The sequence below is a fragment of the Pogoniulus pusillus genome, chromosome 29 (assembly GCF_015220805.1).
Source record: "Pogoniulus pusillus isolate bPogPus1 chromosome 29, bPogPus1.pri, whole genome shotgun sequence".
NCBI classification, from domain to species: Eukaryota; Metazoa; Chordata; class Aves; order Piciformes; family Lybiidae; genus Pogoniulus; species Pogoniulus pusillus.
In genome coordinates, this window is record NC_087292.1 from 3,684,921 (window position 1) to 3,711,082 (window position 26,162).

At 47.3% G+C, this 26,162-nt stretch overlaps 1 protein-coding gene across 1 annotated transcript in view; it reads left to right on the top strand.

Annotated features, from left to right (window-relative positions):
* The first annotated feature begins 73 nt into the window (after positions 1-73).
* Positions 74-26,162, top strand: part of TRPC4AP (transient receptor potential cation channel subfamily C member 4 associated protein) — a 43,645-nt gene continuing 17,556 nt past the window's right edge. The window contains exons 1-9 of the mRNA XM_064167318.1: positions 74-361; positions 13,736-13,864; positions 14,100-14,216; positions 14,743-14,800; positions 15,897-15,952; positions 18,590-18,718; positions 21,186-21,387; positions 23,455-23,643; positions 25,110-25,252. Coding sequence (XP_064023388.1) covers positions 74-361; positions 13,736-13,864; positions 14,100-14,216; positions 14,743-14,800; positions 15,897-15,952; positions 18,590-18,718; positions 21,186-21,387; positions 23,455-23,643; positions 25,110-25,252 — 1,311 coding nt within the window. The remainder of the gene's footprint in view (positions 362-13,735; positions 13,865-14,099; positions 14,217-14,742; positions 14,801-15,896; positions 15,953-18,589; positions 18,719-21,185; positions 21,388-23,454; positions 23,644-25,109; positions 25,253-26,162) is intronic.

Consider the following 26,162-nt stretch of genomic DNA (forward strand, 5'->3'; position numbering starts at 1 on the left):
GAGGCAGCGCAGCGCTGAGGCTGCTCTGAGGCGCCGCAGCCGAGGGCGGGGGCAGAGCCTTCCCCTTCCCGGCATGCCCCGCGCCCCGGCCCGGTTTGCCGCCCTTGCCCGGACTGCATTTCCCGGCGTGCCCCGCGGGGCCGGGGCGGGGGCGCCGCGCGCAGAGGCGGGGGGAGGGGCGGGGCCGCTTCCTGTTTGTCTGCGGCCGAGCGGAGCGGAGGCCATGGCGGCGGCGGCGGCGGCTGCGGGGGGCCCCGGGCCCGGCGGCGGCCGGCGTGGAGTGCGTGCGGCGGCCACCAACATCCTGGCGCAGCTTCGGCACGGGCAGCTCAGCGGCTGTGGCCTGACACGCGGGGCGCAGGTAGGGGGGGACGGAGGTGCGGGCTGGCGGCGTGGGGGAGGCCCCGGGCTGGGTGTCGGCGAGGCCGGGAAGTGGTCTGACCTGGGGCTGGGATGTGGCCTGCTGGAGCTCCTGGGCTGGGCCCATCCGCCGCCATGCCCACCGCTGGCCTCGGGCAGGGCCTTCAAGCCCACCTGGGAGCCCGGCCCTCGAGGCCCAGCTCCGGTGGCGGCTGGCAGTGGGTGTTTGCCGGCTTCCGCGGCCCCTCGGGGAGGCGGGCACCATCCCGGGGCTGCTACGCCTCTTCTGGAGCCCCTAAATCGGTGGGAGCCCCGCTGGCCTAGCAGGGCCTGCCGCCAAGATTTGCTTGGAGGAGCATCTGTCCAAATGGCCTCTCCCCGGCCGGACTGGAGCGCTCTCTGGGGCTCCCGTGCCTGCCTTACCAGCCTCGCTTTAGTCCTGGTACTGGAGGGGGGGAGGGGGTCAGCAACCTCTCGCGATGGGGAGGAACCATGCCTCTGGGCCTTCATGCTCCTTTTCCATCCTTCCCATCCACGGTTTCCATGTAGAGAGTCTGGAGCCGGATGAGGATTTGCCATGCTGTAAAAGAGCCGTCCTGTATTGCTTCGGTTGTGATTGAGGTCGTGGCTCTTCCCTGCAAAGAAAAGGAGCTCTGCTCAGAAGGATAGCAATGTAGCATCACAGTTTAAACCTATTTGATGGACAAAGGCAACCTAGTGTTATCAGAGCTCGGGAGACTTTTAGCTCTGAAATGGGGTAGGCTTTGTGTTGGTGGTTTCCCATGAAACGATTCCAAGCCTATTTCACACTTGTCATCTTTCCCAGTTGATGGGAAATACTGAGGAATGGAATCAACTCCATAACCTAGACTTGTGGCTGGCCATGTGCTTCTGCTGGCTATTTAAAGAGGCTGCTCACAAGTGGTGGACTATTAAGTTATTTCTGTGACAAATAAGTCGGCCTTTATTTTACAGATTTACTGTGAAATGATGCAGAGACTTGGAAACTGAGGCGTGGGATAAAGAACTTGCACTCTGGTGATGAGTTACTGAGCTGAAGTATCTTAGAAGAGTTAAAATGGTGTATAGAAAGGCATTTGTCTAGGCGGTTTTCACTAGTGCAGACAGAGTTTTCTTTGATTATCAGGCATTCTGAGTAATTACTAGGAGAAGACTTGTTCATCATGGACATCCCTGCCTCATTCTGTAGCTGAGGTTGGTCCAAGGGCAGGAGGTGGCCTTCAACAGCTGTTTGGCCCTTGTGCTGCTTGCTCAGATACTGGTTTGCTGGATATTGAAGAAAAGGCATGAATTGAAACCTGATACCTTTTGAAGGAAGCCTGTGGGATTCTCAGGAGTTTATTTCATGCTGCCTCATTAACTTGCCTGCCCACCCACCCTCCACCTCACCACTAGGCTGTCACTCGCTCCAGTGCAATCACGGTGATGAAAATCAGCCTGTAACGCTGTGCACCAGTATCATCTGTTGGGCTGGTGCTGGGTTTTGCTTTGCCTGAGAAATGCAGTGGTGCTGTGCATGTATTTGGGGCTTTTATCAGTTGTTGGCTATGAGTCCTAAGGAAAATGACCAAGCTTTTGACAGTAATCGAGGAAGCTTGGGTGAGTTTTATATCCCTCAGCTCATAATGCCGAAGTTTGAGGTGGATTTGTTTGTTGCTGGGATTTTGTTTGGTTGGTTTGGCTTTTTAAATGTCAGTATCCTTGTGCTGCCCTGAAAGACTTAAAGCTTTGAGGCCCAAGGCTCCAATGCTTCCTAAATGCTGTAGGAATACATTTTAAAATCACTTAGGCTAAGGTGGGGGAGGGGGAGAAAAAACCTCCCTGAGTGATTTTAAATGTTATAAATTATGTCTCTCTATACTTTTACCTAGAAGCAGCTTTTTGTTTGTGGGTGATCTCAATATAAACCACTTTGATGTAACTTTTAAAGGCATATGAGGCGCTTTTTGGCTGCCTTTTCTTTAAGTTCTGGGAAGTTTTTAGACTGTTTGCAATTTTCCTGCAGGTAGCTCCTCATTGGCACTGGGGTAGTCCTTGCTGAAATTTCCCAACTCTTTAAGTTGGTCACTTTTGCTCTGAACAGCCTGTGGTTGAGTTTCCCAGCTGTTGTGTTGGAGTCTAGAAGAACAAAGCACGAGAATGTCCTTCCAGCTCTTTATTGCTGTTCTTTGCGAGGACGTTTTGGGTCGTGGACTGCATTGTTGGTAGCCTGTGACAAAGAGATACCCTTTTCAAGGTCTTAATCCTGAGAGACTGGGAAACACCTATTCCATGCTGTGCTACCTGCCAGCTGAGCAGTGTTCTCCTGCAATGTTCTCACTCTCTCAGCATCTGATCTCCAGGAGACAATCAGTACTGTGTGTAGGCAGATATGGCATTTATTCTTAAACGAAGCTTTAGGTGCTATTTTTAGGTGATCTCAAGTTCCATTTTTGTATGAGGAAAGCAAGGACTTATCTTTGAGTTGGTAAGAATAATTGTTGACAGGCCTACATCTGAAAGTCCATCAATCTGATCTTACAGAGATGTAACAGTGTGTATGACAGCAGCCACCTGGTATCTGGCAGTTTTAGAATCACAGAATTGTTTTGGTTGGAATAGAACTTCAAGTCTAACCATTCTGTAACTCTCTACCAAGCCTGGCACTAAACCATGTCCCTTAGCACCACATCTCTACCTCTTTGAAACACCTCCAGGGAGGTGAAACACCTCCAGGGAGGTGAAACACCTCCCTGGGCGGCCTCTTCCAGTGAGAACCCTCTCAGTGAAGAAGCCTCTTCCAGTGTCCAACCTAAACCTTCCCTGCTGCAACCTGAAGCCATTTCCTTTTGTTCTATCACCTGTTACTCAGGAGGTGAGACCAGCCCCCATCTCACTCCAACCTCCTTTCAGGGACTTGCAGAGAGCCAGAAGGTCTCCCCTCTGTCTCCTTTTCTCCAGCCTAAATAATCCCAGGTCCCTCAGTTGCTCCTCACCAGCCCTGTTCTCTAGACCCTTCACCAGCTTTGTTGCCTTTCTCTGGACCTACTTCAGCATCTCAGTGTCTTGGAGTGAGTGGCCCAAAATTGAACTCTGTATTCAAGGTGTGACTTCACCAGTGCTGAGCACAGGGGAACAATCACTGCTCAGGTCCTGCTGGCCACATTATTCCCTATCCAGGCCAGGATGCTGCTTGCCTCCTTGGCCAGCTGGGCACTCACTGGTTCATCTTCATCTGGCTATCAGTCAACACCCACAGGTCTTTCTCTGCTGGGCAGCTAAGATCTGAACTGCATCCTCCTGTGTTCTTGCTGTACTGAGCCACCAGGAGCCATAGCTTTCTTCCTGGGGTCTCTTAGCTTGGTTATGAATGATAAGAAGGTTGCTGATTGAAGCAGGCTTCAGTGGATATTGCTGTTACCTGTTCAAATGTCCATTCTGGCCATGCTGCTCTCATCAGCTGCTGCCCTGTGTGCAGGCCTGAGTCACTGGGATCAGATTGCATAACCTTAGAGCAAGATTTGCCCTGGCACTGGGTACAGAGCAAGCAAAAGAGGCTTTTCAGGTGCAGGGGTACAGAGCAAGCAAAAGAGGCTTTTCAGGTGTAGGGGTACAGAGCAAGCAAAAGAGGCTTTTCAGGTGCAGGGGTACAGAGCAAGCAAAAGAGGCTTCTTACGAGGGAGAACACTCTGAGTGGGCTCTTCTGGAGGCCCTCTCCTGGCACAGTGTCCTGGGTGCACAGAGATCCTGTCAGTAATACCTGCTGGGATTTGGGCTGCAGTTCCTTGGAGGCAAAGGAACGCTTTGGCTCAGCTGATCAGGCTCAGATACCCTTAGCAGGAGGGCACACATTTTATCTGCTGCAGGCCAGCTGTGAAAAGCACCCGACCTTGGGTGCAGCTTGGTGAGTCCCTGTAGAGAGAGCAGTACAATAATGGGCTAACAAGGCATTTGTTGGCAAACTCCTTTGCTTCTGGTGAGGTCCCAAGAGCAGATTGTCAGCGCTGGTCTCATTCTCAGAGGATTGCCAAGGCTGAGCTGAAACAATTGGAGTGGAAAAAAGGAGTCCGTTTTTCCAGCTGGATTTCATGATCCCTAGGAATAGATGCTTCCCTTAGTGGGGAATAATCTCTATCCACTCTGGAGGGAAAAAAGATCTCTCTGTGGAAGGCAAACATTATCTACCTCAGGAGCCTTCCAGCTCCTACCATTGCAGGTTATCAATGGTCTGTAGTAGTTTTCAGAATCTTGGGTGAATATATTTCCTAATCCATTTTGTTTCCTCCTTACACCACCACCACCACAACCACGTTCATGTGAGCATAATCCACTTTAGGAGCTCTAATTGTGTATGGGTCTTAGCAGGCTTACAGCTCTTCAGTGGAGGACAGCTAGTCAGTGTGGGAAAGCCTGGGCATGCTTTTTATGTAACAGGGAGCAGAGCTCTGTCAGACACTGGAAATGCTCAGAAGTGGTAGTGTTGGCCTTCAGTCATCTTTTGTGTGCCTGAAGCAGCGTGGGAAGAAGGCTGTTGTAGATTTGATTCTCCTTTGCTCCTCTGCTTTTTCCTATGTATCTTTACAGACTTTGCTTGCTTTCAGAATGAATTCAAGAAGAAACTTGGGCTGTTCCAAGGAACAAAGGAATCCCTGAGAAGTTAATATAATCAGTGAATTACACAACTGTTGTTGAGTTGGAAGGGACCTCAAGGATCATCCAGCTCCAACCTCCCTGCCATGGGCAGGGACACCTTGCACTAGATCAGGTTGCTCAGAGCCACATCCAGCCTAGCCTTAAAAACATCCAGGGATGATTCTCAAAGAATCTCTGAGAGGTTAATATAATCATAGATCCTATTTATTGTTTTCTACCAGTAAAAGCATCAGAACAAACTTTAGTAGCTGTTATGTCTTGACAGTGCTAGGTTTACTGTTGGAGTCAATCTTCAAGGTCTTTTCCATCCTAAAAAATCCCATGGTTATTATTACTGGGTTATTTCTCTAGTGGTTTTGAGGTACTGCTGGTGTTAAAGGTCTGTGTTGGAGTTGTCTTGCACTGAGAAGCACTGTGGGGTTTTGAGATGCATGAGATATGTTCCTTACCTTGGTAGACTAGCTCTTCTTCTGGGGATAGTGAGCAGAGAAGCAGTTTGGGAATTATGGGGATGGTTAGACCTGACTAGAAGTTACCACACGTTTTGCAGTGGGACAGCATGTTCCTGGGATCATGCCTGGCTTTTGGGTTGGCAGGAGAAAAGATGATGGTTTCTATCCAGGGTTGTGGAAGATGGAAAAACAGTAGTTACAGGAAAATTGACCTGCACTTAGAAGAATCTAGGAGCTGGAGAGGGGGTTGAAATAGCTGATCTTATGTGGGTTTCTCCTAGCTTAATATCATCAGTGGAGGGGCTTTTTACATTTAAAATTTAGAGGGCTTGGACATAGAATCATGGAATCATTTGGGTTGGAAGGGACCTTTAAAGGTCATCCAGTCCAACCCTCCTGCATTCAGCAGGGACATCTGCAACCAGAGCCCCAAACAGCCTGACGTGGAATGGATCCAGGGATGAGACATCTGCCACCTGGGCCAGGGTCTCACCATTCTCAGCGTTAAACATTTCTTCCTTCCTTCTTTCTCGTCTGAAACTGCTTCTTTTAGTTTCAAACCATCACCCCTTGTCATGTCACAACAGACTCTGATAAAGTGTCTGTCCCCAGCTTTCTGATCAGTCCCTTTAAGCACAAGAAGGTCTCCCTGGAGTTCTGTTCTCCAGACTGAACCACCCCAATCTCTCAGCCTGGTGTTCTCTCGTGTTCTGTATCAGAACTACAGGCAAAAGAGCCAGCTGGTCACTGGCCACATTTGCTGCCACAGCTACAGGGTAGCAGATCCCAACTTGTCCCCTGGAACACCTACTAGAATCACTATGTAGGGCAGGAATTGTGCCTCTGCAATGTGCCTTTGTGTTAAAGTGAAAACTTGGGGAACATTTAACCTTGATTTGAGGCTTTTTGATGAAAAGTTGTGTGAGGAAGCACAACTCAGCCAGGTTGAGGTGTGTTTGTTAGCAACCCAAAAGGAAAATAGAATACAGAGATGGGATGACAGAGCACTCCCCAAAATACTGACTAATCGTCCTTCTGGCAGCCTCTCAGAGAGGACTTTTGAAGTTATTACTGTTGAGAGGAAAAATAAATATTTAATTGCACAAATATTCTTTTCCTGTTTTTTTTTTCCCCAATATATGGCCTGAATGGTTTAAAGGAGAGGATATGGAAAGGCTTCAGTTTTGTTACAAGTCTGTAGAGCCCATCTGGTTCCTGAGATCCATAATCCTCAACCTCTTTTTCCCCTTAAGCTTTCAGAACATTTGAATGTGTACTTCAGAAGTGGTCATGGAAAACAAGGAGAATGGAAATTCTGCCTTTTATTTGCTTTACAGCATTTCCAGTCTCACCTCAATGCCTGATTACAGCAAAATACTGAGTCAGGAAGAATGCTAAGTGATGGAGAAGAAAAGGCTAAGGTGAAACCTCATTGTTCTCTATAAGTATCCAAAAAGAGGTATGGAGAGAGGCTGATGTTGGTCTCTTCTCCCAAGTAGCCAGTGATAGGGTGAGAGAAAATGGGTGTAGGTTGTTCCAGGGGAGATTTAGATAAGATATTTGGAAGATTTTTTTTGTCCTGAAGGAGTGGTCAGGTATTGGAACAGTCTGCCCAGGAAGCTGTAGATGTGCTTCAGGATGTAGTTTAGTGGTCGTGGTAGTTTGGTTATGGTTGGATTTGCTCTTAAAGGTCTTTACTGACCATAATGATTCTATGATTCTGTATCCTAGCTCTGAGGTCTATCAGTGTCAACCCCTCAGTGTTGTGAAGGAAGCCTGGAAACACAGAGCTGCAGGATCACAGAGTGCATTGGGTTGGAAAGAATTCTCCTGCAGTCAGCAGGGACACCTTCAGCTAGATCAGGATGCACAGGATCCCATCAAGTTTCACCATGAATGTCTCCTCAACCACATCTTTGGGCAATCAGAGTCACTGTTTTATGCTTTAAACGCTCTCCTGTAGTGAGTGTTCTGCAAGACAGTGGAATGTTTGAAGGAGAAAATGTGAAACAGAGGTGCAGTTTTATTAGAAAACTGTATGTCCTGCTCTGGAGAGCAAAGGGGAGGAGTAGCTCATGGTGTAACTGCTTCTGTCATTGCTCATGGGTCGTCAGCAGCTTTGGGAAGGCAGAGAGATGTGTCACTGACCACAGCTTGCAGTAGAGCTGGAACCAACCTCAGGAAAGTAAGAGGTTTGCTTTGTGGGGCAATGACAATTGTCATAGTGTGGGAACATGCATGGAAAGGAAAATTCTCACTTCAATGGGGAGGGATTTTGAAGCAATCATAACCACCAGGTCTCAGACCAGCAACAAATCACAATCACAGAACATTAAGGGTTGGAACAGACTTCTAGAGATCAAGTCTAACTCCCCTGTCACAGCAGGATCACCTAGGGCAGGTCACACAGGAACACACCCAGGTAGGTTTTGAAAGTCTCCAGAGAGGGAGACTCCAACCTCCCTGAGCAGCCTGCTTCAGGGCTCTGTCACACTTAAAGATGTTTTCTCTTCATGTTGAGCTGGAACTTCCTGGGTTCCAGTTTGTACCTGTTGTTCCTTGTCCTGTCACTGGGCACCACCAAAAGGAGCCTGGCACCTTCATCTTGACACCCACCCCTCAGATATTTATATATATTAGTAAGATCCCCTCTCAACCTTCTCTTCTGCAGACTAAGTGACCCCAGGGCTCTCTGTTTCTTCATAGGAGAGGTGTTCAAGTCCCCAAATCATCCTTGTAGCCCCTGTTGGACTCTCTCCAGCAGGTGTCTCTTGAATTGGGGAGCGCAAAGCTGGACACAGTATTCTAGGTGTGGTTTCATCAGGGCAGAGTAGATGGGGAGGAGAGCTTCCCTTGATCTGCTGGACACTCTTTTCTTGAGGTACCCCAAGATGCCACTGGCCCTCTTGGCCACAAGGGCATCCCCTTGGATAACTTGCTGCATCCACTGAGACTCCAGGTTTTTCCTGTGGAGCTGCTTTCCAGCAGGAATGCCTTTAGTCTGTAGTGTTTGTACCATAGTTGTGGGCAGGGGCACTAGGCATCCAGGAGCATAAACCAGTGCTGTTGGAGAGGCTGTGTCTGGAGGATAGTCATGGGTGAGGACAGCAGTAGCAAATACTAGAGCAAAGTGGAGGAGGAGAAAGGAGATCTTAACTGATACAAAGGGTTGGATTTAGGTAAATATTAACATATCACTTGATGAAGCTGTAGGTATTATTCACAGTTATTTAGTGGCCTTTAAGCTCATAGCTACTGAGATGTTTTAGAAGGGTTTATGACAAAGTAGGACTAGAAAGAAGTGTAGCAAAACTTCTTTAGGTTTGTGTGTTGTGTCTTTGTTCAGCCCTTTGTATACTCTCAGGCAAAAATAAGCACAGAAGCTATTTAAACTCTATAGTGGTAAAGTATTGCTATGGTAGTTAGCAGTCTCTGGAGTAATCCTCTGGGAAATGTTTGGGCCCAGTTCTCTGGGAGACTGGAAAGGCAAAATGACAGTGTGCTGTGCTTTGCAGCACTGGGTGGGCTTGGTGACACACTTTTAGCTTTGTATTTAAATCCTCTGGAGTCTTTGATTGCCTCTGCAGCAAGACCATGCTGCCCTGGCTCCAGTAACCCTGCTGGATGAGGAGGAGGTAGCTGGTCCTGGTTAGGCATCTGCTCATCTGACCAGTGAGTAGCATGAATTAAACTACCAGTACCAAACTGGTGTAGGAGATACCACTATAGAGTCTCTAGGTGATTTGGGAGCTCTGTGCTCTGGAATAGAGCTGCTTCTGGAGAGCCATAATGGGTCCCTTGGGCTTCTGTGATTCAGAACTTGGATGTTGTTACAGCAGACTTCTGAGAAGTGATTGTGTGGAGTCCTGATGTTTTTACTGGTTTGGTTTACTGCACCTGGGTAGGAGGGAAGTCTTGAGGCTGGTTCTTTTGTTTCTCCCAGTAATTGGCACTTACTGTGCCTTCTAACATCAGCAGAGCGTGATGGTCAGAGGCCTAGCACCCATCTGTTAGGTAGGTCCCTTGCTTTTAATTTCTAGCTGGACTTCTTTAGCTTCCCCTTCTTGCCGGATCTCCAACTGTTCAAGTTGTGTGTGCAGGATTTTGGCTAGTTTATCCTGAGCTGTTCAGTGAGTGAAGGAAAGCTTTCTGAGAAATCCATGTTGGACAAGACTAAAACATCTTCGAGAGGAAAAGAGGCCCCAGAACCCCCAGGTCTGATTTTGATGACTGTTCAATGACATCTGCTCAAAAAGAGCAAGAAGGGCTTTGCTTCTAAATGAAAACCATCAAGGAGTTGCTATTACAGAAATTATGGGATGAAGTTTTAACCAGCACAGTTGCAAACAAAGACAGCTCCATACAACGTAATTGAATCTTAATCCCCCCTCACAGAATCCCAAATCTTTGCATTGGCAAATGCTGCCTTACCACAATGGAAATACCCAGAGCCAGGGCAGCCTCCTAAGTAAAGAACTGGGACCACAAGCTGCTGGAGAATGCAATGAAACTGAAGACATGGATTGAATCAAGAGAAAGGGAAAAAAAAAACCCAACCTTTTTTTGGTGTTTTCTTTTGAAAGCAGTTAAAAGAAGATGAGAGCAAGGAAACATTTACTTCATTCTTTCAGAATTCCAGTTCTGGAAGCTTTCTGCAGATCAGCACAAGTGACTGCCTCTCAGAAGCTGGAGCAGGGAGAGGAAACACTGCCAGGAGAAAAATGAGAATGGAGATGGATCCTGCTTCAAACCAGGAAGCCTACACGAAGGACATTTTGGTGCTGGAGTGGGTGCAGAGAGGGGCAACAAAGCTGGCAAAGGGTCTTGTGAGGAGCAGCTGAGGGAACTGGAATTGTTTGTTCTGGAGAAATGGAGGGTGAGGGGAGAACTTACTGCTCTTTACAGCTCCCTGCAAGACAGTTGGAGCTAGGTGGGGGTTGGTCTCCCTAGGAATAAGTGATAGGACAAAAGAAAATGGCTTAAAGTTGCACCAGAGGAGATTTAGGTTGGACCTTAGAAGAAACTTCTTCTCTGACAAGGTTCTCAAAAACTAGAACAGGTTGCCCAGGGAGGTGGTTGAATCCTCATCCCTGGGGATGTTTCAGAGAGGCAGAGCTGTGGTACTGAGGGCCATGGTTTAGCACCAGGCTTGGCAGAGTTAGAGAATGGTTGGACTTGGATGGTTTGGGAGATCCTCTCCAACCAAAAGGGTTCCGTCTGCGATCGTGTTCTCAGATTCCGATTGCCAAACGCAGGCAAGGTTTTAACGTTGCTGAAGGGCTTTTGACCTTTTCTGAGAGCACTTGGATGCTGAGCTCTGTGCTGTGCTGCTGGAAGCTGAGATTGCAGCTCTTGCACGTCATCTCTGCCTGCAGTATCTTCCCCATCAGCCGGAGCCAGGGAGCTGGATTCTTTCCCTGGCATTCTGCTGTGCGTTCTTTGTGCTTTACCCCGTAATTAGTCCAGTTCCTCCCACTGCTTGTGGGCTTGTGGACTCCTCCCACACCTGAGATGGGGTAGTGGTGGAGCTTCTCTTGCTGTCTGTGTGCCAAGTCTTACAAGGGGAGATGGAAATTTGTGGCTTCAAAGGAGCTGAGCCATTACTCACAGTCCAAACAAGGAGAAGCCATTTTGACTTTCTGGTCTTGTCCTGCCTTTTCTGGTATGAACAGGGGAGCTCTGTGCTGTTCTCATGCAGTGCTGGTTGACTGCTCTTACTGAGAAGTCACAAAACAGAGGAAAGATAAAGCTGGACAGAGCTGACTCAAGAAGTCATGGAATGGTTTGGGTTGGAAGGGACCTTAAAGGTCATCAAATTGCAACCCACGTGCCATGGGCAGGGATACATCCTCCTAGTCCAGGCTGCTGAAGCTGCAGCCAATCTGCCTTCCAGATTGGAGCCTCCACAACTTAACCCTCTTCCAGTGCCTCACCACTCCTGTGAAGAATTTCTTCCTAATGTCTTATCTAAATCCAGCTTCTTCCAGTGTGAAGCCATCACCCATTGTCCTGTCACTCCATGCCTTTGTAAGAAGTCCTTCCCCAGCTCTCCTGTAGCCTCTTTCCAGTACTGGAAGGCTGCTCTCCTCAGAGGCTACTTGTCTCCAGGCTGAACAGCCCAAACTCTCTCAGCCTGTCTTTATAGCAGAGATGCTCTATCCCTCCTCTAGACCTGCTCTAACAGCTCCATGGCCTTGTTTTGGGGGCTCCAGAGCTGGACACAGTATTTCTGGTGGGGTCTCAGGTTTTATGTCCCACCTTAGCTTATGCTGCCTCGCCCCTTGTACCAAGAAAACCTGATGCTTCAAGAGCCTTGAAGTTCTTAGTTGTGTACAAATCAGTTTTGTTCAACAGGAGAAGAACCCCAAGTGTCAGAGAAGCTTAGAAGAAGGGTGAGGGCCCCCCCCCCCCCAGCATTGCCAGTTGGAGTTTTTAAATGCCTGTATCAATTTTTCAGTCTTCCTGTATGTTGTCTAGCAAGGGTTAAATTCTCAGTCAGAAATTGGAGGATATTTGCTTATGATTTTCTGATCAGGAACCAACTTGGCCCTCTGAAACTGAGCACTGAAAGCTGGCTGGCATGGATGAAACAATAAGGAGCAGAATTTCCTGCTTGCTAACTATTAACAGCAATGTTTGGGGAGGCTGGAGGGAAATCATTCAGGGTTCGAGACTTAAACAGAATGAGAGCAGCTCTGGGGTTTAAGCCCAGAAGTAAGAGAAAATCCACAAATGCTGCCCTGAGGATTGGGGGTTTCTTTGTTCTGCTTTTTATTTGGAGGGTGAATAAAGTTTCTGTATGGCTGTAAGAATCCTGCTGGCTAGAATTGCTGTCTGCCTTACCTTCCTGTACAAGGATCAGTCCCTCTTTAGGCTTGCTCTGGGTACCTCTAGAGCATTGTTAAGGAAGGGAGTTAAGTTTTAGTGAGCATTGACTGGGTGGTGAACTTAGTGAAGAGAAAGGTTCTCCTTCCTCTTTACTTTGCCCTGGTAAGACCACAGCTGCACCATTGTGTCCAGCTCTGTGCTTGTCAGTTGAAGACAGACAGGGGACTACTGGAGAGCATCCAGCAGAGGCTGCAAACATGATGAGGGGTTTGGAACATCTGTTTGATGAGGAAAGGCTGAGAGACCTGAGGCTGTTTAGTCTGGAGAAGAGAAGGCTGAGAGTGGATCTTATTAGTGGTTACAAATATCAAGAAGAAGGGACCAGACTCTTTTTCAGTGGTGCTCTGTGATAGGACATGGGGCAACAGACAAAAACTAGAACCCAGAAGGTGTCCAGCTCAACATGAAGGAAAACTTTGCTGTGAGGGTTGTGGAGCCCTGGAGCAGGCTGCCCAGAGAGGTGGTGGAGTCTCCTTCTCTGGAAACTTTCAAGACCCTCTGGTTGCATTCCTGTGTGACCTCCCTAGGTGATCCTGCAATGGCAGGGGGGTTGGACAGGATGATCTCCAGAGGTCCCTTCCAACTACTACTATTCTGTGATTCCATGAAGAGCTTCCTAACATCATCTGCTGGCAGTAACTTGGAAGAGTTCAGGCTTCAAAACATCATCTGTGGGGTAGGGCTGGATGATAGGTTGGACTGGATGATCCCAAGATCCCAGGTTGCTCTTCCAACCTGGTTGATTCTGTGGTTGCAGCCTGCTTCCCAGAGGATAAATGCCAGTGGTGGGGTTCTACTGATTTAGTTGTTGGTCTCCATTTGAGACATTTTCACTGTAGCTTTCATCCATTCTTCTGGAGCCTGCTTGTGAATCTTAGTGATTTGGGTCACTGCTATAACCAGTAATGGCTTCAGAGCTTTGGCTGAGGAAATGCTCATCACTAGCTCAATGTAACAAGTTAGAAAGCCTTTCCATCCCCAGTGTTGTGTCACTGTCATTGCTGCTAGTGTCCAGGGCACCCATTTCCTCAGTCAATGACATGTCAAGAGTTCCTACTCATGGAATTATTTGGAGACTGATGTGTTCCCATGATAAAATAGATGATCAGTATAAACATGTAGAAAGAGATGAAGTACTCTGAATGATAACAACTGCTTTAAGCTATGTCCAGCATAAGCTACTTTGACCACCTGGAAAATTGTGCAGCTACCAGTCCTGGCTAAGTGCTGCCTGGAGAGAAAGGCTGCATTTTATAGTGCTGCTCTCTGCAATAAACTTGTTTCCCTGGGATGTTCTGATATTGGTGTTCTGGGGAGGTGATAAGGTTGTTTTCCTGATTATGAAGTACTGGACACATGGGAATTGCATTCTTCCTTTGCAGATCACAGAGGCCTTGTTAAAGGAAAGAGATAAGCAAGCAAAATGGAATGGAATCCCCTTACTGCTGCAGAAGCTGTATGAACACAGCCACCCAAACAGCGACTTTTCCCAGTGCCAAAGCATCTTAAAGGTACTGCCTGCACTCTTCTTCCAGAGAGCCAGGGGTTGCCTTGTTGGCTGCTTTCTTTAAAGTCTGCTGTGAGCATATTTGAATTTTTGAAGCTGTTAGCATGATGTTGTCTAAATTGGTTGGTGGGGAAGAGGTGGGGATGGGCTAGTTAGTAGATCACACAAGTGGGTTTCTACTGCTGAGCACTTTTATGAACCATCTTTTATTTATTTGTTTTTTTTCTTATTTCCTACAGGAAATTTCTCCACTTCTTTCAATGGAAGCCATGGCATTTGTTACAGAGGACAGGAAAGCTGCTCAAGAGTCCACTTTCCCCAATACATACACCTTTGATTTATTTGGAGGGGTCGATGTAAGTGTGGGGTTCTTTGACAACAGCAAAACATGTCTACATGACAGTCACAGCACTAAGATGTGACTTTGAGACCTCTGAAGCTTCTAAATCCAAGATTGGGATCTGGAGGAACTAAGTTTTATCTAGACCTAAAACGTGTTTTGGAGCACAGTAAGATACAGGGAGAGCCTTTGCAAAGCTGACATCTCTTTGCAGCTTCTGGCAGAGGATTCATTACTCTGGAATGTGTTTGATAGCCATTCTTGGTGTTACCTGGCTACATGTGAAGTTCTGTTCTTGGTGAACTCAAAGCCTTTAAATCTTGCCAGTAGGAGATAGTTTTGCACAACTGTTACTGTTTGCTCAGGGCACATGTAACTATTTCTGGTCAGTGTAATCTTGACAATGATGAGATTTTGACTGTAGAGTTTCCATTATTCACCTCTGCAACTTCAACAGAGAAAAGACTAAATTTGGATTTGTCACTGACAAATTGAAGTGATGCTTTCTATCCCAGTGATTATTCTCTTAATTCTTCTTGCAGCTTCTAGTAGAAATTCTCATGAGACCAACTCTTATTACACAGAAAAAGAAACAGAAAAGTAAGTAAATAAGTGCCTTATCTTTTTTTTCTCCTCATTCTTGCCTTGTGTCCTCATTCAACCAGGAATTACTCTTTTTCCATGACTCCCTTTCCATCCCAGCAATTTCCTCTTCCAAAATGAATCACTGCTTTCTTTGTTCCCAACTGATGGTGGGACTGGGGATAGTCACCTGCTGCAGAGCACAGCTCAGGAGTATTCATGTGCTCAGCATAACATGATACAGTAAATTTGCAATCCCTGGAAGCTTTTCATTGTTGCTGTGGCTGTAGCTACACTTAACAATTATTAATAATAAACCACAGACCATTGTTATTGTAATAGGAGATGGAGAGATTGTGAGATAATGAAAAGTGTGCTATTTTCATGACCTACTCCCAGAGACTACTCATTTCCCAGTTGCTATAAGGAGAACTTGCCAGTGGGACACTTTCTTGCTGGAGCAGCTCTGGTTTAATGTTTTCCTTTCTGCTGTCTGTGATTTGCTGGTTCCTTGAACCTTTCTGAGGAGAGGAAATGTCATGGTTGCACCTCATACCCCTCAAGCCAGGGAACTTCAAAGGTGAAGTAACTTGAACTTGAGTTTAGAGGCAGATGTTGCATGTCTGTACTGAAAACATGTTTGAAATATGAAAATGCTGGAGTCAGACTGAAAGCTTTTCTGGGAATTCCTGATGAAAACTGCATGAATTGCCCTTGGTTGGTTTTTTTTTGCCCTGTGCTTAAGAATTGGCACAGATAGATCTCAGCAGTTTCTCACAGTGACAGATTTTGAGGTGATCTGTGATGTTTTGCCTAAAATACTTTTTACACCCCTAGCATTTTGTGTGTGACTAAAAATGCACCAGAGCCTGAGTACATCCCTGTCTGTGGGCCTAGGCAGTGCTGCTATCAGTCCTGGAAGAAAGCATTTGGAACAGGTCAACTGTGGAGTGTTTCTAACCCTCTGGTTTCTGTCCTCCAAGGTATTTGCACATGTGAGCTGAGCTAGCAGCCTGAAATTGTCACTGGTTTTGTAGCTGTCCATGTCACTGCTGTGGACAGCAGTGTTCCTTGGTCGTGCACAGCTGGTGAATGTCTGTTTTCTCCTTTGCAGTAAGTGATGACCTCATCAAGGACTGTTTAAGCATACTGTACAACACCTGTATATGTGTAAGTACAACTGCTGTGCAGAAGTGCTCCTGTTTTGCTTGAGAGGGCAACAAACCCAATTTAAACATGCTCTGATGCTTTGCAGTTAATTCATAGAATCATAGGATAGTTTGGGTTGGAAGGGACCTCCTCCACTAGATCAGGTTGCTCAAAGCTTTGTTGAGTCTCACCTTGAGTATTTCCAGGGATGGAGCCTCAACTACCTTCTGAAGCAACCTGTTCCAGTGTTCCACCACCCTTATGGTGCAGAACTTGTTCTTAACATCCAACCTAAATATGCTCTTCTCTGATTTCAAACCATTGCCCCTCGTCACTTCAGGCCTTCGGCTGCAGTCTCTCTGCAGCATTCTTATAGGCCCCCTTTGGGTACTGGGAGGGTGAAGGAACTGGAATTCCCTCAGGTAAATAGAGGACTGGCCTATATTTTAATGTGTTATTGGAGTAACTTCTGCTTTCTTGGCCATGTTGTCGAGTTTAAGTCCTTCTGGTTGGATCTTTCTGGATCTCTGCATCTACAGGAAAGCTGAGCCAAGCTTTGTTGTGCTCAGACTTAAAATCTGAACCTGGAAATGGATGCCTCCTGAGCTGAGCAACAGCCAGTCCTGTTGAGTGGTGGAGCAGACAAAGGGCTTTCAGTTTGATCCTGCAACTTCTTCATGTGCTGGCTATTATTAATGCTTTTCAGTCAGTGACAGATCAGTGCTGGGGTGGACACTGAGTTAAAGGCCTGTTGATGCCCTACAATGTCAGTTTGGAGGGAACCCCAAGGGTCATCTGGTCCAACCTTTCTAGGTGATGGTCGAGTTGAAATAAACCCAGCACCTGTCAAGCTGAGTCTTAAAACTGTCCAGTGCAGAAGAATCCACAGCTTCCCTTGGGAGATGATTCCCATGTCTAGCTGTTCTCATGGGAAATGTTTTCTTCTGGATTCCAGTTGGAATCTCCCCAGCAGTAACTGTCCCCATCACCCCTTGTCTCTTCCATGGGACTCCTTGTAAAAAGGGACTCTCCATCCTTCTGGTAGCCACCCTTTATGTGCTGGTATGTGGTAATAAGGTCTCCCCTAAGCCTTCTTTTCTTCTTGTCCATTGTCTCTCAGTTGTGTGCAGGCAGATGTTAGATTATGGGTGAACTCAGTGGTCTCAAGGTCTTTGCCAACCAGACAATTCTATGATGCTAGGGTATTCTATGATTGCAATATTGAAGCTGAAAGTGCAGGTCTCTGATGATTCATGCAGGGCAAATCCTCTGGATTACTTAATCCCACTTTTGATTGTGTCATAACCTAGGGAGCATTGTTCAACAAAAATTGAAAGAAAAAGGCAGTTACTGGCTTGGAGCTGTTCCAATAACATCAACCTCATCTCCAGAGCTTCAGTCTTAACAAATCATGCTCTTCCTCCTAAGTATCTGTGTACACAAGGGAGGAGGAAGAAAGGGAACACTTTGTTCTTGACTTGGTTATTTTTTTTAACTACAAGTAATGCAACTTTTGCCAACTGGATAGTGTGATGTTCTAAGGAACCACTTTGCAATTTATATGCTGCCTGCTGCTTTAATTCACTTCAGTTTTTCTACTCTCACTTGAATAAGAAGTGTTCAGGGTCACAGAAGGTTGTGTGCAGGATGTTTGAGGGGAGCTCATCAATGCTGGTTAGTAGCTAAAAGGCTAAGAGGATGGGGCTAGACTCTTCTCAGTGGTGCTCAGTGGTAGGACAAGGGGCAAAAGGCACAACTGTAACCCAGGAGGTTCCATCTGAATATGAAGAGAAACTTCCTTGCTTTGAGTTTGTTGTAGCCTTGGAGCAGGCTTCCCAGAGAGGTTGTGGAGTCTCATTCTCTGAAGAGATTCCAAACCTGCCTGAACATTGTGATCCTGGGCACCCTGCTGTGGGTGTCCTGCTGTAGCAGTGGGGTTGAACTGGATGATCTCCAGAGGTCTCTTCCAACCCCCCACCACACTGTGGTTCTGTGCCATGTTATCTGCTCTTATTCCTGTGAGTCCCTGGTGGGGCAGTATATAAGCAAGTCTGGTTTGGTGAGCAGTCACAAATAGTAGACAGCTCTGGAAACAGTAGGAATGACATTTAATTGCAGGGAAGTCTGTCTCTGCTCTCAGCAGAGGTCAGGCCATGGAAGCTGGCCTTCATGAACTTAGTGCTGAACCTTAGTTAATGCTTTAGTGTGACTTTTGGGTTTGTCACCGAGTTCATTAAGGCCAAAGCTTGGTTCCAGTTGTTGAGACTGCCCAGCCAAAAGCAACACTTGAGAGTTCAGGAGAAATCTGGGGATGGTATTTCCATACTGACACTGGCTTCAGCTTGTCTGGGAAACCAGTGACAAGCCTCTCTGATGTGTTTCCAGGCATGCAGTGTTTACATTTGATTCAAGGCAAGTAAACAAATGCCTTGAGATGAACCCTCTCATCCTGGAGCCTGTTGTTATTGCAAGCCTCGTGTTAACTTCAGACAAGGACCAGAGTTATTTTTGGCCATCATCAACACAATGCTTCCTGGTTTCAGGGATAGCTGATTTGATAACACATCATCTGTAGGACTGTCCTGCATGTGCCGCTAAGGTGTGACTTCTGGAGGTGGGCTCTGACTCTGGTCTGGGTGTGCTTTTGCTGCTTTCTAGACTGAAGGAGTCACAAGGAGACTGGCAGAGAGAAACGACTTTGTGTTGTTCCTGTTTACACTGATGACAAACAAGAAGACATTCCTACAAACTGCAACACTCATTGAAGATATCCTGGGAGTGAAAAAGGTGAGGTACTGGTTTCTGCATTCTGATTGTATAGCTTTTCGGGCAAAAAAGCCTTCCTCCCTTCCAGAGTTACTGATGCTAAGCCTCTAAGGTGACATTCTCACTTCTTATAGATCATTTGAAACCTGACTGTTCCCAGTGATCATTAATTTGAGCCACATGTCATATAGAAGCCAAGTTATGTGTGTGGTGTTGTACTTGTAATGCTGGAACATCACTGCAGAGGATGATGGGGGTGGGTACTTGGCTGTCAGTAAAGTAAAACCTGTATTTCAGATGAAGAAAATGGACTTCATATAAATTCATGTTTGATCCTTGCCTTCTGATTACATTGCAGGTGTTTTAGTAGTCCCACCATCAAGAGGACTTCCCATGCAGCATTCTTGCCTTGGGGTTTGTCACCTCTCTCAGAAGTTGTAGGCTGGGGAAGCAGGACACTTGGGCCTTCTGCACAAGTTAGGATTTTGACCTTCCTTCCATGCACCATTAGACCTTAGTGGCCTCACTCAAGGCCAATAAAGTATTAGCTGTGTAACCCTGGGAGAAGCCTGAATGCAGTACACAGGGTCACAGAACTGTTTTGGTTGGAAAAGCCCTTTAGGATCATCCAGGTCAACTTTTCTCTAACTTTACTAAGTCTGGTGCTAAACCATGGACCAATACCTCCAGGGATGGGGATTCAAACACAGGCTCACAGGATGGCAGGGGTTGGAAGGGACCCAAAGAGATCATCGAGCCCAACTCCCCTGCCAGAGCAGGACCATAGAATCTAGCTCAGGTCACAGAGGAATGCCTCCAGACAGGCCTTGAAAGGCTTCAGAGAAGGAGACTCCACAGCCTCTCTGGGGAGCCTGTTCCAGTGGTCTGAGACCCTCACAGCAAAGAAGTTCCCCCTTGTGTTGAGGTGGAACCTCCTTAGCTGCAACTTACATCCATCGCTCCTTGTCCTATCCCAGGGAGCAGTGAGCAGAGCCTGTCCTCCTCCTCCTAACCCTCAGCCCTCAGATATTTATAGACAACCTCCTTAGGGAGTCTGCTCCAGTCTTTGAGAACCTTTTCATCCACCCTAAACCTCTCCTGGTGCAACCTGAAGCCATTGCTTTGGCCCCCATCTGGCTCCAGCCTCCTTTGAGGGTATTTTAGAGAGCCAGATGTTCCCCCTCCTCAGCCTCCCTTTCCCCATACTAAGCAATCCCAGTTCCCTCAGTCACTGCTCACAAGACTTGTGCTCCAGATCCTTCACCAGCTTCTCTGAATATGCTCCAGCACCTCACTGGCTTGGAGTGAGAGGCCCAAAACTGAACTCAATATTCAAGATGAGGCCTCACCAGTGCTGACAGGGAGACAATGCCTGCCCTGGTCCTGCAGGCTGCACTATTGCCAGTCCAGACCAGGATGCTGTTGGCATTCTTGGCCAGCTGGGCACACATTGGCTTATCTTTATTTGGTTGTTGATCAACACCCCCAAGCATTTTGTGAAGAGTGTCAGGATTCTTTTTATTGCTGCATTTTTAGGGTGAAGTTGAAGATGAACACATTTCCCAAGTTAGGAAACAAACTTAGTTCATCTGCTTTTGGCTGAAAACTACTTTCAAGATCTTTTTATCACAACAATGAAAAAAAAAAAACTGAGAAAAATAATGTAGGAGCTCAGGAAAAAATGAACTTGAAAGTTCCTAATGCTTAAAATGTGATTTGTGTGTTAAATTAGGTTGTGGGTTTCATTGTTGGGTGTTTTAAAACTACATGAAAATTTGGAGGCTTTTATAATAAGCTTAGTCTTAAAAATGTAGGTATTTTTACTTGTTGGAGTTGATAAACATAGTGACAGAAGTGGTAGCTGTGCTCAGATCCCTTACTTGGTGTTGCCTGCTTGCCCTGATGCTGAGTACTGTGTTCAGTTCTGGGCCCCTCAGTTTAGGAGGGACATTGAGATGCTTGAGCGTGTCCAGAGAAGGGCAACGAGGCTGGGGAGAGGCCTTGAGCACAGCCCTACGAGGAGAGGCTGAGGGAGCTGGGATTGGTTAGCCTGGAGAAGAGGAGGCTCAGGGGTGACCTTATTGCTGTCTACAACTACCTGAGGGGAGGTTGTGGCCAGGAGGAGGTTGCTCTCTTCTCTCAGGTGGCCAGCACCAGAACGAGAGGACACAGCCTCAGGCTGTGCCAGGGGAGATTTAGGCTGGAGGTGAGGAGAAAGTTCTTCCCTGAGAGAGTCATTGGACACTGGAATGGGCTGCCTGGGGAGGTAGTGGAGTCGCCATCCCTGGGGCTGTTCAAGGCAGGACTGGACGTGGCACTTGGTGCCATGGTCTGGCCTTGAGCTCTGTGGTAAAGGGTTGGACTTGATGATCTGTGAGGTCTCTTCCAGCCTTGGTGATACTGTGATACTGTGAAATCCCAGGCAGCTCGCCCTGGGAAGATGATGTCAGCGTTCAACACTTAACTCAGTTGATGTTTCCCTCTCCAGGAAATGATACAACTGGATGATATTCCCAATCTTGCCAGCCTTGTGTCCAGCTTTGACCAGCAACAGCTTGCCAACTTCTGCAGGATCCTCGCTGTCACGATCTCTGAGCTGGACACGGGAAGCGATGACAAGCACACACTTCTTGCCAGAAATGCTCAGCAGAAAAAAAACTTGGGTCCTTCTCGAGCTGAAATTAATCAAGGTAACTGTTACAAGCTGAACCAATACAGGGGGATCTCAACAGTGTGTAAAGATTCTCTCTTCTCAGGGTCATAGCTGGAGGATGTGTTTCTAGAGGCTACTGTAAACGTTCTGTCTTACAAAGCGTTTTTCTTTATTCGCTTTCCTAGAGCAGTTTCCTGGAAACAGTTGTCTTTGGTTAAGGAAAGCTACTTTGTAGCTTTCAGTTTCAATTGGTGTTAGTAAGGAGGTGAGTTCATTTCTGCAATTTCAGCCCTCTCCAGTGAGCTGAGTGGCTTAAAATAGTTCTTTTCCTCTCCCTCGGTTCCTTCCATTTAGCAGCTCTCAATAATTCAGTGTCCTCCTTAAAACGTAAATTCCTGAACTAAAGCTGCATGCAATGTGGCTGCTGTCTGAGCAGTTCCCTCCTGGATTTTATGTGGAGCTGTCCTGAGCAGGATGTCTGCCTTTATCAACAAAGGAGTGTCTTTCATAATCCTCACATTGCCCACTCTCACCAGCCTTGCAAACCTGTGGGGCTAATCCCAGCTTTAACTTTGGGTATAGTGCAGGTTTCCTTATTTTGTTGAGGGCTTCTCTGGTGCAGAACTGTTGCCCTGAAGGATGAATATAATTTTCATAGATTCATAGAATGGTTTGGGTTGGAAGGGACCTTAAAGATCATTTAGTTCCAACCCTCCTGCCATGGGCAGGGACACCTCCCCCCAGACCACATTGCTCAAGTCCTCATCCAACCTGTCCTTGAGCGCCAGGGAGGGAGCATCCACGACCTTCCTTTTTAAACTACCCTTCAGTGTAGAACCTTTTTTCAGCTCGTGCTGTGCTGAAAAGCTTTGGGATTCTGAAGCAGATGTTTGCACAGACCCTTGCCAAACAGTGTGGGGAAGTGCAGAAAGGCAATTTGCAGCTGCTTCACCCATCTCCTAACATTTTGTGTTAGCCTTGAACAATAAAGCCCCATTTGTAACCACTGCCACCTCCACAGCATCCAACTAGAGATGACAGGCAGGGGCTGAGAAACTTTGAAGGGGGAGGGAGTGTGTTGTCTTCTGCCCTGTGATTGCCAGAGCTGGCTTGGAAAGAGCAGTGGTGTGGGTACAAAGTTTTATTTAGCTTAGTTGAACTGAACAAGCTCGAATCCTGAAGGGCTGAACTCAGCCAAGTAAACGTTTAACTAATCATTTTTTATTTCCACAATTAGAGGCTGTATCTAAAACTGTTGGCTGCAGTAAATTCATCAGGGAGCTTATTCTTTCAGAGCTGCTACCAGCAGCTCTTTCACAGTGTTCGTGGCTAAATACTTGCTTATTTTCTACTTTCATCTGCAGCTGTGAAGTGAAGGCTTGGCCATGGATCTGTGATAAACAGATCTTGTGCTTAAATTATTCTGTGGAAACTTCAGGCCAAAATGCAGCTCCTAGCACCTCCCCCCTCCACCCCCAGCATTTTGCACACCAGTGACTTCTGTCTTTGAGCTGCTCTTTCTTCTTCAACAATTGAAATCCTCTTAGGGCTGCTTTCATGTGTTACCCATCTGGTTTGCTCCATGGTGAGCTAACTCAGGAAAGTAGTACTTACAAAACTGACATCCTTCTGCCCAGCTCCTGCTGGGAGACAAACACCACAGGAGGCAAAAGGAGGAGGTAACATCTCAGAGAGGAAAGGAGAGGTGAAGCTGCCCCCTCTCAGGGCTGCTGCTTTGTTTCTGCCAGCTTCGTTTTGAGCCAGATCAGTTCCTTGATACTGACTCACAGTGAACTGGAAAACAGCAGTGCCAGCAAGAGAGAATTGGCCAGAAACAAGCAGTTAGAGTGGGGTAGGGCTCATTTTTTTCTAGTGTAAGTCCGGCACAAACCAGTCTAACACAGACTGAACTATGCCTGGGGTATGTACACTCACTTCCAGGCCTTAATAAGAGACTGCACTGACTGCTTCCATCTTTGGATGTTTTTCTACCCAGGTGGAATTTGGCTCTGTATTACTAATGTAGATGTTCTGGTACCTTGTTGTACAGAGGGCCTGATGACTTGTGTTGGTGATATTCAACTGGACTAAAACTCTTTTCCAGCTACACTGCTGAATATTCCTGGCTTCATCGAGCGCTTGTGCAAGCTGGCAACACGGAAGGTGTCTGAGACAACAGGCACTTCCAGCTTCCTGCAGGAGCTGGAGGAGTGGTACACCTGGCTGGACAATGCACTGGTACTCGATGCCCTGATGAGGGTGGCAAATGAAGAGGCAGAGCAGAGCAGTACAGGTAGCTGCTGTCCGTTCCTTTCGCCACCATTGGCTGCTGCGTGCTGTAACCGTCGGTGTTTGTCTTGTGTTGCTTTTCCTTCCAACTGCTGTTAATTCCTCTTTTCTTGCTGTGCTGGCTTGAGGCTGATTGGAATATTGTAACAAGAGAAACTCCATCATTGAGTGTGAAAAGAAAATAATGATGAAGTCTCTATCATTCATTGGTTTGCTGAAAGGGATAAAAGGCCAAAATGTGAACAGTTTGGCCCACTTGGTTCTGTGATGCTGCTTCTATTCACTTCCTCTTCACTCCATTCTGATCTCTCCACTAACAAATAACAACATAAGCTTTGCTGGTTGTTTTTTGTTTGCCTGTCTGGGAAAGTAGAGGGAGAAAGAGAAGGTAGCTTTGAGCCCTTTCTGAGCAGGTTCCTTGGGGAGGAAGTTTGGATTTCTGTGTTGCTTCTAATTTGTATGTAATTGTAAGTACCTGTAAACATCGTGTAGATATGTTTGTAAATTTAGATGTGCTGTGAATAGATCTTGCTTCCAAGCTATCTGAGGGTGGAGGGGGAGGAAATTTCCTAACCCACCACACTTGCGTGGAGGATGAATGTGTCAGCATCTAGGTATGGCTCCAATGGTTTGAGTTGAGAAGAAGATTTAAGCAGACTTGCTGTTGATTTAAGTTGGGAAGGACATTTAACAGTCATAGAATCATAGAATCAGTCAGGGTTGGAAGAGGGACCACAAGGAGCAGCCAGTTCCAACCCCTCTGCCATGCCCAGGGATACCCTACTCTAGATCAGGCTGCCCACAGCCTCAGCCAGCCTGGCCTCAAACACCTCCAGGGATAGGGCCTCAATCACCTCCCTGGGCAACCCATTCCAGCCTCTCACCACTCTCATGCTCAACAACTTCCTCCTCATGTCCAGCCTCACTCTCCCCACCTCCAGCTTTGCTCCATTCCCCCCTGTCCTGTCACTCCCTGACAGCCTAAAAAGTCCTTCCCCAGGGGCCTTTTTTGTAGGACCCCTTCAGATCCTGGAAGGCCACAAGGAGGTCACCTGGGAGCCTCCTCTTATCCAGCCTGCACAGCCCCAACTCTTTCAGTGTGTCCTCATAGGAGAGGTGCTCCAGCCCTCTTACCAACCCAGTGCCCCTTCTCTGTCTTCTAGTCCAACCTCCATGCAGTCAGCAGGGCCATCTGCAGCTAGAGCAGGTTGCTCAGGGCCCCAGACAACCTGGCCTGGAATGGTTCCTAGGATGGGGCATCTCCCACTCGTTTGGACAGCCTGGGCTAGCTTGCTTTTTACTCTCTAGCATTTAAATTGGGTTTTTGTTTTCTGTCACTGCTTTGAATTGAGAAGAAGATTGAAGCAGACTTGCTGTTCTTACATCTGCAGTGTTTCAGTGTAAGAGAACTGTACCAAAGCCTTTCTCATTGAGGCTGCCTCAAGCTCACATCTTTGCCATCTCATTCAGAGTCCTCGGATGAAAGTGGCCTGGCCAACACCTCCACACGGACGCAGCTGCCACAGTCCATGAAGATCATGCACGAGATCATGTATAAGCTGGAGGTGCTGTATGTTCTCTGTGTGCTGCTCATGGGGAGACAGAGGAATCAGGTGAGCACTTGGCAACTTGTGTGCAGAAGTTGGTGTCTCTTTAAAGCTAAGTGCTGGTTAATTAGGTCATGGACACACAAACGTGAAGGGCAGAGCTCGAGGCACAAAGCTGGGCAAATCCTATCACTGCGGTGCTGCACAAACAAATGGGCAGTGTTCCACTGCTGAGAGCAGGCTCAGCCACTGCCAGGGCTTGTCACAGGCTGTGCTGACCACTGTGAGTTGCGTGGAGGGGGTGTGTCTCTGCAGAGCTGCTGCTCTGATGCAGGGGGATGCCTCCTATATGAGCATCCTGCCTCGCTGTGGGGGCACCTGGGTGCTGCAGGAGATGCAGCCAGGTGATCCTTCTCCTGCTGCACTGGTGACCTCCTTGGATGGAGACTTTACAGCTCTTCACTTTCTTGGCTGCTTGGGAATCCTCTGGGGTGATTTGTGAAGGGCTGAGTTGTGCAGTAGGTCCTCATGTCTCGGCTGAGTGTGAGCAAGGTGTTAAACTCTCAGCCAGGAGGACTCATTTCAGTGCTGTCTGCAGCAGGCACTGCCTAGAAATCCCCACTCATCTGTTCCTTTTGCCTTCCTTACTTCAGAAATGGAAAAATAATTTGTTCCCTGCCTCACACAGCCTTATGGAGAGTCAGTTGCTGTGGTTTGGCTGCAATTGATTTAAAGGGGTCAGAAGCACATTGTGAGGAGAAAAGCAAAGCTGTCCCTTGGTGCACTTTTGACAGGTTTCCAACACTGGCAGTCTGCTCAGCTTAGCAGAGCAGCTTGGAATAGCAGGAGCATTGAGATGTCCTGGAGACTGGGAGGATCAAACTGATTTGAGTTGTTGAAAGGCTGTTGCATTAGGCAAGAGGAGCTGTGTTAGGGAGCTCTTGCTTGAGCACATTTATCTTGGTTGTTTTGTTCT